The following is a 14902-nucleotide window of genomic DNA, read 5'->3' as shown; positions in this document are numbered from 1 at the left end:
ACCGTCACAATATAACGCCCCCACGACTGAAAGGGTGAGCATGTTTGGTGGGACTGGGATTTGAACCCGCGACCCGCAGATCATGAGTCGAGCTCCTTAACCACCTGGCCATGCCGGGCCCATTAATAGAGAGAAACAACAATAATATTTAGCCACTCGCTAATAGAAAGAAACAAAAAATAATGTTTAGCCACGTCACTAATAAAAACAAGCAATATTTAGTCACACCACTAATAGAAAGAAACAACAATAATACTTAATTACGCCACTAATAGAAAGAAAATAACATTAATTTTTATCCACGCTACTAATAAAAACAAACAAACAATAATATTTAGCTACACCGCTAACAGAAAGAAAGAACAATAATTTTAGCAACACCGCTAATAGAAAGAAAGAACAATAATAATTAGCCTACCATTAATAGAAACACAAAACAATATTTTGTTACGCCTCTAATTAAAAAAAGGAAACAAAACATAATATTTAGCCACACCGCTAGTAGAAAAAGAATAATAATTTAGCCACAGCAGTAACAGAACAAAAGAATCAATAATATTTAGTCACAAAACTAATAAAAAGAAACAAATAATAATATTTAGTCCCACCACTAATATAAAGAAACAAACAATTATATTTAGTCATGCCACTAATAGAATGAAAGTAACAATAATGTTTAGTCACGACACTAATAAAAACAAACAAACAATAATTTTTAGCCACACCGCTAATAGAAAGATACAAACAATAATATTTAGCCACAATACTAATAGAAAAACAAACAATAACATTTCATCACGCCACTAATAGAAAGAAAGAAACAATAATATTTAGCCACAATACTAATAGAAAAACAAACAATAACATTTCATCACGCCACTAATAGAAAGAAAGAAACAATAATATTTAGCCACGCCACTAATAGATAGATAAAAACAACTATAATATTTAGTCACATTCAGTATAAACTTATATAAACTGAGAAAGATAGCTGTAGCATGTATGATTACCAAAAAGGAAAAGAAGCAAGACTGAAATGGTTTGAGCATGTAGTAAGAGGTGAAATAGGATTTGTAGTGGGAAGAGCATTGAAAATGTCAGTGGAGGGACGAAAAAGTAAAAGAAGACAGAGAATACTGTGGAGAGACGGAGTGAACAGGTATATCATGGAGGTCGGTGGAGACGTGGTAGACAGAGATATGAAGAAGATGAATGTAGAGGCTTGGTGGAGAGGAATATGAGGGAGGTGTGTGGTGAGACGTGGTAGACAGGGATATGAAGAAGATGGGTTGAGTAACTTGGTGGAGAGGAATATGAGGGAAGTGTGTGGTGAGACGTGGAAGACAGGGATATGAAGAAGATGAGTGGAGAGGTTTGGTGGAGAGTAATATGAGGGAGGTGTGTGGTGAGACGTGGTAGACAGAAATATGAAGAACATGAGTGGAGAGGTTTGGTGGAGAGGAATATGAGGGAGGTGTGTGGTGAGACGTGGTAGACAGGGATATGAAGAAGGTGGGTTGAGTAACTTGGTGGACAGGAATATGAGGGAATTTGGTGGAGAAACGTGGTGAACAGGGATATGAGAGGGATCAGTGGAGAGTCGTGGTAGACAAGGATATGAAGAAGGTGGGTGGAGAGATTTAATGGACAGGGATATGAGGGAGGTCGGCACCACTAGAAATGATACACAAGACTGTAATACACAGAGCGGCTGAACCACCACCAGAATGGGATGAAGGATGTAAAAAGAAGTATAAATTGATATTAGACCAGAGGGAATCCTCAATAGCCACGGCAGTAATTAAATCTCAAATCGGTCAAGAGAAGGAGCTATGAGCTAAAAGTTTGTACTTGAAAAAAAACATCTCAGAACCATTCTATGAACCGGCTACGCCGCGGCTAACAAATAAGAAACAGAACTGTAAACTCTCACTTCTTCAGTTAAAGTTATAATGAGCAAACAAAAAATATTGATGTAAGCGTTCATTTCTTCAGTTAACGTTAATTTTACAACAAGAAATCAAGGAAGTAAACATACACTTCTACATTTAACTTAATATTAATCAAATAAGAAACAAGGAAGTAAACATACACTTCTACAGTTAACTTAATATTAAACAAATAAGAAACAAGAAAGTAAACATATACTTCTACAGTTAACTTAATATTAATCAAATAAGAAACAAGGAAGTAAACATACACTTCTACAGTTAACTTAATATTAAACAAATAAGAAACAAGAAAGTAAACATATACTTCTACAGTTAACTTAATATTAATCAAATAAGAAACAAGGAAGTAAACATACCCTTCTACAGTTAACTTAATATTAAACAAATAACAAACAAGGAAGTAAACATACACTTCTACATTTAACTTAATATTAATCAAATAAGAAACAAGGAAGTAAACATACCCTTCTACAGTTAACTTAATATTAAACAAATAACAAACAAGGAAGTAAACATACACTTCTACAGATTATATTTCTTTGCTAGAAAGATGAAATTGACGAAGAAAATACACAGCAGTTTTCTAGCAGATATGACAAATGTCACGTGATCAACCTTCAGAAGCTAGCTGAAAACGTAAGACAGCTCACAATGCTTTTTGCGTTGCGATTAATTGCAGAAAAAACAGTTATAATGAACACAATATAAACTCAATTAATATCAACAATAATCAGATTACATTAAAACATTTCATATAGTTAACAAAAAATTATGCAAATTACAAGTTCTTGAATGAACTCATAACGGATTTAATTATAAAAGAGCTGACGTTATTTACTGATTTGTCTGAATTCAATAATTTGTATATTTTCAAAAGTAAGATTAGAGTTAATATTATCTCTCTGACTAGGTTTGTGGTGGATAAGTTTTATTTTTTTGTGTGTAGTATTTGAAGTGGGCTAGTGTTATCTCTCTGTGTATTATTAGCTTTGGTTACTGTTATCTTTTTGCTTAGCGGGGTTTAGTGTTTTCTTTATGTGTAATATTCTCAGTAAGTTAGTGTTATTTTTGTCTGTATAATTAGCAAAGGAATAATGTTGTATTTGTGTGTACGATTTGCGGTTAGTAAGTGTTTTCATACATTTGTTTAGAATTAGCAGTGAGTAATATTATCATTGCGAGTAGGATTAGCAGGGGGTTAGTGTGATCTCTGTGAGTAAGATTGGAGGTGAGTTAGTGGGATCTTTGCTTGTAGGATTAACGGTGGATTAGTGTGATCTCTGTGAGTAGGATTAGAGGTGAGTTAGTGTGATCTCTCTTTGTAGGATTAACGGTGGATTAGTGTGATCTCTGTGAGTAAGATTAGAGGTGAGTTAGTGTGATCTCTCTTTGTAGGATTAACGATGGATTAGTGTTATTTTTATGTGTAGGATTGGTGATGAGAGTGTGGTACAATGTTTTGAGAATATGTAGTATGTTTTGACTGAAACTCACGATTGTTCATGGACACGTGCGAAAAAATTGGTTTCATTCTGTCCAGTGAAGGTAATTCTAAAGTCAAGCCGGATCTATCTGTGCTTTTCTCAAGACCGCTAGGTTGTTGGTAGTCCAACTTTGTACAGAACATACACAAGAATGAAAATATCCCTCTGAGTCCAAGTTGGAAATGGATGGTTAGTTTCTCCTTTAGGGGTAAGTTACATATCCCGAGAGATAGGATGCTTAAACTAGTCGGGTATTCACACTCATCGTTGGTGGTTTAGTTTTGATTCGAAGTTTGGAAAGTTGGTGTATTAATTTACTTGTAAGAAAGCGTGTGATTTCAATGACGTCCTTTTTGTTTATGTGACGATTTTGTTCAAATAAATTCTTTAAATTTTTAACACTCACTTAATGTGTTAACACGTGCTGCTTGGTTGCAGGTCATCCCGGAAAATAAGGGAGGTCAAGTAATAAAAATAATAATAAAAGAAAGGTGAAAATATTTTTATGCTACCACTCGTACAATGCCCCTATAAACAGCCACACTGGGTAAGAAATAACATTATGGGATACTTAATAATCAGAAAATATCACTCAAAGTTTGGTAAATTTTCATGTCATTATTTAAAAAAAAACTGAGCTCCACTATTAAAAATCATTATGAATAAGAGATTGGTTTTATAAAATGTTTACAATGTAAAAATAAATTACTAATAGTATTTCCAGCCTTAACTTAAACATTGATGTAAAAACTGTATTCATATCTTCACATAAAATCAACACCTTACTATCTAACCCGAAAGAATTCCTACTAAAGGAACAAAAACAGGGCATATAAAGTGAATACGCAAAGAAATGCATATTACAAATGTCATATTCCTTAGAAATATGACACAAAGAACATCAAGGCGTACAGGTGAATTCCAGATATCTGCTTTAACATATGATCAACATGAAACAGGTCACCAAAAACGTTGGGACAGAATGTTTCTCCTACGTAACCCAAAATTTTAAAAAAAACGAAATAGACAGTTCAGAAACTATAGAAAATATCAAAGCAAACTATCTCTCACTAAATTATTGATAATTTCCCTAGCAACATCAACCGTACTTGGCAAGGTCTATTCACCGGCCCTAGCAACATCAACCGTACTTGGCAAGGTCCATTCACCGACCCTAGCAACATCAACCGTACTTGGCAAGGTCTATTCACTGGCCCTAGCAACATCAACCGTACTTGGCAAGGTCTATTCACTGGCCCTAGCAACATCAACCGTACTTGGCAAGGTCCATTCACCGACCCTAGCAACATCAACCGTACTTGGCAAGGTCCATTCACCGACCCTAGCAACATCAACCGTACTTGACAAGGTCCATTCACCTACCCTAGCAACATCAACCGTACTTGGCAAGGTCTATTCACCGGCCCTAGTAACATCAACCGTACTTGGCAAGGTCCATTAACCGGCCCTAGCAACATCAACCGTACTTGGCAAGGTCTATTCCGTCACCTTCTGACATCATTTATGTTACATTTAACCCTTGTGTCTTTATAACTAGGGGATATGCTGTCGTGTGACTGAAAGCGGAACTAGTGTTGTCACCTGCCATTTTGGACGTAAGAATGACGGCTTTCCCCGCTTTAACGTTACATTCTGTACATGAAAACTTTACATTTAGCGCTTTGCCAAAGGGTTTAGATGAACCGTCCACATAATGTAAAATGTCATTCATTTGGAATGTCTATAACGACCCCGTGTTCTACTCCCCCGGCAAAGACTACAGATTTAGATGCCGCTTCATTAGCCATGTTTACAAACTGAGACACAGTTATGAACATTATTGACGTAGAATATTATCAGATATTATCAATTACAAAGTTTACAGTGCCTCACATTACACAGGAAAGGTATTGAAGACATACAAAAGTTTAGATGTCTATAAATATTTTGTAGCAGGCAGGGTGCACAGTGCCCGATTGTGGAAAGTGTACGACTCGTCAAATTAACTAATATGCTCGAACTTGCTACAGTAATTGTTAAACTGGACTTAGATGAGCTTTAATTAAACACCTTTATTTGCTTAGCTGTATTTCTACAGTAATTGTTAAACTGGACTTAGATGAGCTTTAATTAAACACCTTTATTTGCTTAGCTGTATTTCTACAGTAATTGTTAAACTGGACTTAGATGAGCTTTAATTAAACACCTTTATCTGCTTAGCTGTATTTCTACAGTAATTGTTAAACTGGACTTCGATGAGCTTTATTTAAACACCTTTATTTGCTTAGCTGTATTTCTACAGTAATTGTTAAACTGGACTTAGATGAGCTTTATTTAAACACCTTTATTTGCTTAGCTGTATTTCTACAGTAATTGTTAAACTGGACTTAGATGAGCTTTAATTAAACACCTTTATTTGCTTAGCTGTATTTCTACAGTAATTGTTAAACTGGACTTAGATGAGTTTTAATTAAACACCTTTATTTGCTGTTTTTCATGTGCGCTGATGATCGATATCGTTCTAAGTTAAAAGTGGGTGGACTTGTTTCTGGGGCTGTTTGCTAACGTTGTTTATGTTTACTAGATCTATTTGGTCTAGAATTTAGATCTGATTGTTTACTGATGTAACGCATGAATTCTTATGTTAACTTACATCTATTTTTACATCTTGTAGGCCCTATACTAGTACATATACTATACTATACATTTTTTTACAAAACAAGTACTGCAAAGCATCAGCTACAGTCTCCTAAATATATTTATAGTTTCTGATATATAATATAATTCGTCAATGCGTATGGTGATATTTATGTAATTAATGGCGGCTTAATGTGTTAAAATGATTCAATAATCACAATTTACAGCAAAACAGCAATATTTTCATATTTCTGAAGTACCGATCCTGTTTCACAAGTAAATGGTAAAAACATTAGAACTAATAAAATTATTGAATTACCAGTAGTTCACAGATTAAAAAAAAGATTTAAGTATTAATGCACTATTTCGAGTACTAGCCTATATATATACATGTATATATATATATAAATTATAATAATAATAGTGGGCTGAGATTGAGTAATATATTAGGCGGAGTTAGCTGGGTCTGGATCAAAAAATTGTTCCTATGTTCAAGTCCATAGCTTAAAGCTTTTGTGGTGCTGGCATTAATATCCATAGTGTTTTTATTGTCTGAAAGAAAATACTTTTAATACAACACGAATATATTTGTAGGTATTTCATTCACCGCCCGTTTCACCCATTTATTCCTTCGCTTTTCATCGTCTAGAAATCTGTAGAACGACAGGTCGGGAATTAAATTTCTTCTGGTTGTTTGTACAACCAATTGGCATTATCACACAACTCAGTTCTGTGCATGTAACTGCTAGGTTAATCGTTATTTCACCAGTTCGTTGTTACGTCCAATATGGCGGAATAAGCAAAGTCGGCTCGCTGCATGACGTTACGTGCATATCCTCTATAAACCCTGTATGTAGTATGTTCCACCTTGCTTATGCTTATGAATCATTATTTTTAAGAAAATTATTATATTAACATAATACGCTTCTTTACTCAAGTATTCGTCTGTTGGTGACTGGAAGAGTTAATTATACAACAGCATAAAACATATTAACATCAAAGATTAGTTACAAACGCATGTTAGTTAATTTTTAAAACATGTTAATACAAAGCGTTACCAAAAGATACGGAAAATCCATTAGCATAGGAATATTATGAAGAAGTATTGAATCTATTTTGTGTAATTGACTAAAAATTATACGAAACTGCGAGAAAATTTCACCCAAAATTCTAAAAAACTGAATGGAAATGCGCTTACGTTTCTAACCAAACTAGAAACGTTTATGTTTTGACACAAAACTGTACAAAATTCCACGGAAATGTGCTACGTTTTTAACCCAAAAATGTAAAAACCTGAATGAAATCGTGCTTACGTTTTAAATCTCGATAAGAAGAACAGGTCGTCAAGAATTCTAAGGTATAGTCGCTTCGACAACCGACCATATCTGTGGTGTATTTGGTGCATTTCTCTGGTAGAGAGCTTAGATGGCCTGGCTCTATACGAAGCCCATTTGTTTCTGTCAGTGCTGGACAATGGTCAGTATCGGGAGTAGAGGCTGCTTTGGAAAAAACAATGTGATTATAGAATGAACGCTTTGGCAGTGTCATTGTAAATTATTATTTATTCTAGAAATAAAAAATAACTTCACAGTTGCATTAGTATGATCATTCTGATTTGTTTTTTATTGCTTCGTCGACATTTTAACTAGAAGATAGCTTAATATAGTATGATCATTCTGATTTATTTTTATTGCTTTGTCGACATTTTAACTAGAAGATAGCTTAATATAGTATGATCATTCTGATTTGTTTTTATTGCTTTGTCGACATTTTAACTAGAAGATAGCTTAATATATTATCATCAGAACATTTCATTACCTGAACAATTAGTAAAATTAGAATATTTGTGCATTGATAACAATATTCGGTTTAATGCAATTAATTTAATATTATGCTTCTACACAGGTTTAGTATTTTATATTAATTAAAGAGATTTTACAGCTTCGCCAATTCGTTACAGTCCAGGTCATCACGTCTGATCACATTCTATCTGAGAATCATGCATCTTGACAAAAGCCCTGCAACGCTCTTTCTACTGCAATGGGATCAGTCATAAGACTGTTATTTCCAAAGCACACCACTCCTTCTTGTAGTTCTCTATAATCCATCTAGTGAACTAGAACAACGGTCTCCCAGCACCTGTTACAACGTCTCGAATGCACAGAAATCCGCACTCTATTGGCCTCGTTTCCATATGGAGGTCCTACTTAATGATGTTGCGACTGTTGCCACTGGTCTTTGTGTTCGTGTTAAAAGACGCCGAACTTTGTTTTCCAAAGCTGAGATATAAGTTTTTGCAGGTCTCTTTTTGGATGGTCTTATTTAACCAAGTTGATTCACTTTGCATTGCTTTACAATGTCATTAAGTATAAGTCTTGTAAATTCTAAATCCCCAATTAAAACACCTCCTTATGACCGGAGTGTATGAATATATCTTTGTCGGATTACTTTCCAGTGGTCTCACACCACCTACGTAACACCAAACGCGACTTTAAACTAACTATGATTGTTACGTGGCTTGCTAATTTGCATATTCAAAATCATTTTAATATAACATGCTCAACATTCTGTACAGTCAAGTCGTGTTCGTTGTCAACTAATGTAACTGGAAACGATGCTGGTACTCTTGTATGAAATTGTAATTCAAAGTAGCCAATTAAAATTAAATTTTGTTTTATCTTACCAATACTATATGATGGAAAACCTACGTAACGTTCTCATGAAAGAGATGATTTCAACCCAGACATGGATCTTGAAGTGCCTGATTTGGATGAAAATGAACTGAATAAGGTGATTGACGTTGTCTTGTAATGACGCTTTATAACATTTTATTCTGAATTCCGAGATATATACAAACTGCTATTCGTTATGAACGTTGCAGTACCTTCAGGCTACTTTGATGAATTATTCGTTGCACCAACATGCGCATTATTAGTAGTGATGTTTCATAATGTAACGAAACGTTCACAGTAACTTCGATGAAACGATGTCAGTAGAAACTTTGAGTAAATGTCTTAAGGCGTCCACAAGAACCAGAAATATAAAAACAATAAGCATCTGCACGCTTGTATATGAAAACTACTTGTAATAATACTGAACGTTTTTCAGTAACATTAGTTGCTTAAGTTTTAGAAATCTATCTATACTAACTCTATAATAAACGCAGACACGTTTTAAGCAATATATTTATAATACTATCTCTGAGTAAAAGCTGAAACTCTATAATTTTGTCAAAGTTATCAACAGTACCTTTACGATAGTATATGTAGTATGTCATTAACAACTCTGTTCTAGGGCGTTTATATGTTCAATAATTATATATAGTTAGTTGTGTATTGAAAACTTCACCTGGTATCTTTATAACGGTTCAAACTGTTCAGAGTAACTTTCTTCTCTGCTAGTTTATTTCTGTACTTCTTCTTAGGAGTTTGTGCACAAAACTACACACGAGGTATTTCCCCAAAGCCGCACCTAAATTTGATTCTGTTTGTTTTTTATTAAGCACAAAGACATACAATGAGCTATCTGTTCTAGTATCGAAACTCGACTTTAAGCGTTAAAAGCCCTCGGATTTACCAATGAGCCACTGGAAGGCACATACTTTTGAACTGATAAATCAGAAGAAAACAAGAAATTAATCGAAAACTCTTCGGCTGCTCGCGTCTGACAGAATAGTGAGTGGAACTGACTGTCATTCTGATAGTGTACTCATGTCTGACAGTATAGTGAGTATAACTGACTGTCAATCTTATGGTGTACTCATGTTTAACAGCATAATAAGTGGAATTGACTGTCATTCTTATGGTGTACTCATGTCTGACAGTATAGTAAGTGGAACTGACTGTCAATCTTATGGTGTACTCATGTCTGACAGTATAGTAAGTGGAACTGACTGTCAATCTTATGGTGTACTCATGTCTGACAGTATAGTAAGTGGATTTGAGTGTCAGTCTTGTGGTGTACTCATGTCTGACAGTATAGTGAGTGGATTTGACTGTCAACCTGGTATCCTAGCCACTATCCCATTTACTCTGTGACACCAGCAGTTTTGTGTCAACTAAAAGGGGTTGTCTTATATTTAGTATCAAACTAACATTTTATACTTTCTTTAGTATCCTCTCCAATATTAGTTGCGTGAGTTCAGTGATCATAATCTTCCCAACTAGTAATGTAACTTACTCACTAATGTTATGTTCTGTTTTTTACTATATTATACAATATTAGTTAGATGAGTTAATTGATCATAATCTTCCCAAATAGTATCGGAACTCACTCATTAAGGTGATGTACTGTTTTTTACTATATTATACAATATTAGTTAGATGGGTTACGTGATCATAATCTTCCCAAATAGTATCGGAACTTACTCACTAAGGTGATGTACTCCTGGATTCCAGGAATGTGAATCGGTGGTTGACAAGCATCTTCAACTCTCCGAGCGAATTTTCCTGGTTGAAAATACATAATGTTTTTATAGACGAATTTCCTACCAGAGTAGAGAATAACTTGGTACGTTTGTAAACTGTTCAACCACTTGTAATATAAACAACTTAACAACTTTATCTTGAGTTTTATTCTGCTGCTCATTAATTAATAACTTTTAAATCCCTGTTCAAACTGAGAAAAGAAAGATTGAATCTCCTGTTTATAGTTTAAAACTCGTCAGAAAGAATGAATGTGCATTTTATAATAAAGAAACTTAGTTTTCTGAAAATTGTTTAATCTCGAAGTCTAAGTTTAAGGGAGGTCTAATTCAATCTACACTTTCATCAATCTGTGTTATACTAGTTTCGGAGGTTGAACTGAACCTCCCTTAAACTTAGACTTCGAGATTAAACACTTTTCAGAATACTAAGTTTCTTTATTATAGCTGCTATTGTTTGGCTATATAATGTGAAGAAATGAATAGTGGCCGATGTCACTTTTTTTCACTTCACCTACCAGTGTATAGGTTTTTCTCATAATGACTACAAAGTACGTTCACGTTTAAAACTCGAAAGAAAGAATGATGTGTCGTTTCTAATTTAAAACTAAACATAAAGAACGAATGTGTATTCTATAGTTTAAACTCAAAAGCATAAATGTGATTTTGTAATTTGAAACTTCTGGATTTTAAAGTTACAGTTGTTCGTCGAAATATTATCTGCTACATAAGTTTAAATTACTTTGTAGTTAAGGAAAAAATCACACGGTAGGCTAACTGTGCTCTGCCCACCACCGGTATCGAAACCAGGAATTTAGCATTATAGGCCTTGAGAGTGGAGGGCATAAGTGTAAGAGTTAAACTGCAGTAATAAAATTACACTAGTCATGTATAATAATTTAGTTTCCTAATAAACTCGATTTTTATGTAACATAGTTAATAGAAAAATGGGTACATTAATAATTTTTAAAAACAATATTTTGTTTCTATTAGCTTTAAAAATATACACAGAAAACACATTTTTCATTATCAAATAAAACAAAAATAAATTATGTATAACATTAAGTCTTACCAATTTGGAGTTCTGTGATGTGCTTATCCCGAAGGTGAAAACTTATACACACGAACCCGTTTTCACTGAAAACAGAGAATGAAATTAAAGATGAAATATGGGATGGTTCTGTATGTATATACTGAGTTCGAACAAAGATTTTTTTATATAAAATATTTATCTAATTTTTGTTATATTATGTTTAATAATGTTTGATTGGTCAAATACGATTGTTTGGATTTCGCGCACGATGGCTATCCGCGCTAGCCATCCATGATTTTTAAGCGATAGTCTAGAGGGAAGGTAGCTGGTCAATTCTTGGACTACAGTGGGATTGACTGTCACATTATAACGCCCCCACGGATGTAAATGTGAGTATGTTCGGTGACGAGATTCGAACTCGCAACCCGCAAATTACTAGTTGAGTACCCTAACCACCAGACCATACCAGGCTTGTCAAATATAATGATACAAAACAAAATGATATTGTTACAAAAATCAAACAACGTGTATCCGTACAAAAATACTCTTCCAAAGAATGAAAATACAGTTTTCAACATTAAGTTCCACATAAAAAGCCCATAAGTAAAAGCAGACTGTGGACCTGGACTTGAACCTAGAACTTCTGGCTAACAAAGAAATAATTACTATTGTGCTATACTAGACACTGTTATTGCTTTTTGTATTATTAAAATTTTACGTTCCTTTTCTAAGGATATATATATTTTAAGTTGCGTAGTATTCTTCTAAGGAAACACTTGCTGACATCTTTAATAAATATCGTATGATATTGTTGAAAACTTTTCTAAAAGAAACACTTATTAATATCTTACAATAAATTTGTCATAGGTTTGGTATTCTTCACACTATACAGTACTCTTACTCAAGGAACACTTATATCTTAAGATAATATCGTTATTGCTCTCGTATTGTTGTAATTACGTATTGCTCTTTTGAAAATACATTTAATGATATTGAGCAATAAGTTTTATTGTTGTTACGGTATTGATTATTTTCTTCAGAAGCGTCACTGACTGACATTGTGCGGTTCTTTTTAGAAACTTTACTCTAAATACATATGTACTTCACATTATTACAAAAAAATTATATCAGTATTAATCGTAAATGAAAAACAATATGAATAAAAGAACTAATATTAGAGATAATTGGTTATATTAGCTGTTAAGAGTAACCTATAAATTATGGATTCGATCTTGGAAGCTAAATATGTTTTTCTTAGTAGCAATAAGAAAATAAATTATTCTCGATTTCAAATATAGAAATAAACACGTAAGATAAAGAAAAGACTGATTTATCCGAGACATGAGCCAGTAACAGATGTATAATCATTCCAGGCTGTTAGCTAAGATTCTGAGGGTTCAAAAGTTATCAGTAAAGTTGATGCTTCTGGAGATTAAAAACAGATGCTAAGTAGACTGTTTCTAAGAGTCTAAGTATAGCAGATACTAATAATTCCTAACAGTTAGAACGTAATCTAATTAACCCAACTGCTATTTCAAAAATAGTGAAAAAAGCGTGATCAAGCAACCCATGTGGAAATATAACTTGCAAAACCAAAAGATCGTTACTATGGATCCCTCTAAACATATTGCGCCAATCAGAAATCTCATTTTTCTGGAACTAAGATGTTCTTACTTCTATAAAACTATTAAGTTAGAAATGTCTATATTTTCCTTCCTAGCTATCAGTGATATTTCTGTAATTAGATCGATAGATTGCATAGTATTAGTGATTGAATCTATGAAAGTAATACATTTGTATATATACTGTTTATTTATTTTTGCAGGACACACGTAAGAGAGGGGAATTGCATACATCGTTTTCATAAAACAGCCAAAACCTTTACAAGGAAAAGCCAGAAAATATTTCCGTCTCAAATAATTCTAACATAATCGTCAATAAATTTCATTATACATTTAAATACATATTATGTTTAGCATGTGGTTTCCTTTGTATTACATTTTAGTATTGTTACATTTTCGTGGATAATTTAAGTATTATTTTAATTGTTTCTTATCCTCTTAAACATCAGTTTTTTGGTTCTACTGTGAGAAAATTACCTGCTGAAAACATCTACACAGTTTAAATTGTAGCATGTGTCGAGTATGAATGTCAATCTTTTCTAGGGATGGCTTAGTAAATTTTCTTTTGTCAAAAGACAAGATAGGCAGGAAAAACAAACACATTATACTAATTGCACGTTTTCAAAACAATTTTTCCTTTTCGACAGTAGTTCAAACAGATAGATAGTGTTCCTGGGTGTTATATCATTTATTTATAATTACTTTCATTAACAATGTTGGTTATACTAATTAGCATATTGATTGCCAATACTTTTTATTCTTGGTTTATCGTTTATTATCATAATTTAGTTATAAAGATTGTTTTACACTCTTAACTTAACATGTGTTTAGGACTAACCTAAATCCCTTAAGCTGGCTAATCTTCAGGAGATATTATTGGGTTTGAACAGTGACAAAGTCTTCTAAATGTTCATTAGCAAAACCTTCGACATTAACTATCATTAACAGCGATGGCATCTAACTCATGAAATAATGAATTCTAAAGTTTGTAAGTAGAAACGTAAGAAGGATGTATTTAATTATTGGTTTCGGTTTAAGAAACCTAGCTTCAAAGGTTTCAGAAAAGTGATAAAATAATTAACTGAAAGAGGATGTAAGAAACTAACTTCAAAGTTTACTGGCAAGTAGTTTGGTAATTTACTCAGACACGATGTAAGAAACTAACTTCAAAGTTTACTGACAAGTGGTTTGGTAATTCACTCAGACACGATGTAGAAAACTACCCTCAAAGTTTACTGACAAGTGGTTTGGTAATTTACTCAGACACGATGTAGAAACTAATCCTCAAAGTTTACTGACAAGTGGTTTGGTAATTTACTCAGGCACGATGTAGAAAACTACCCTCAAAGTTTACTGACAAGTTATGTGGCAATTAACATGAAAATACGACATCAGAGAAAATGTGTTAAAAGAGGGAGGATCCCTGAAGGAATTCTTACATCTTTTCAAATCAGGAATTTGCAATGATGACATTCTTCAAGATTTTAGTGTTAATCTCTGCTAGGTTGGTGAATTTGCAAATTGGTCATAGCCGTTTATATTAGGTTTAAAGAATTTCATAAAATGTTATCCCCTGGAGAACTCTTCAAATTCTTTCATTGACAATTGAGATAATACAGTTAATAACAGAATACAAAATTAGAAATAAAATATCAACACTTACTCTGCCATAGAGTAAAAGGTGTCATCCAGGCTGAATTTACTCTGATAGTACACACTAGATCGGAAGACAGGAAGTAATGCATACAGTA

The 14902-nt window shown here is 33.4% G+C and overlaps 1 protein-coding gene across 1 annotated transcript in view; it reads right to left on the bottom strand.

Annotated features, from left to right (window-relative positions):
- Positions 1–14902, bottom strand: part of LOC111088775 — a 30372-nt gene that overhangs the window by 13591 nt on the left and 1879 nt on the right. The window contains exons 3-5 of the mRNA XM_022399714.1: positions 11569–11633; positions 10441–10521; positions 7387–7569 (exon numbers count right to left, since the gene is read on the bottom strand). Of these exons, the coding sequence (XP_022255422.1) occupies positions 7387–7569; positions 10441–10521; positions 11569–11633 (329 nt within the window). The remainder of the gene's footprint in view (positions 1–7386; positions 7570–10440; positions 10522–11568; positions 11634–14902) is intronic.

This window comes from Limulus polyphemus, unplaced genomic scaffold, assembly GCF_000517525.1.
Source record: "Limulus polyphemus unplaced genomic scaffold, Limulus_polyphemus-2.1.2 Scaffold4409, whole genome shotgun sequence".
NCBI classification, from domain to species: Eukaryota; Metazoa; Arthropoda; class Merostomata; order Xiphosura; family Limulidae; genus Limulus; species Limulus polyphemus.
This window is presented reverse-complemented; position numbering and strand designations above follow the sequence as displayed.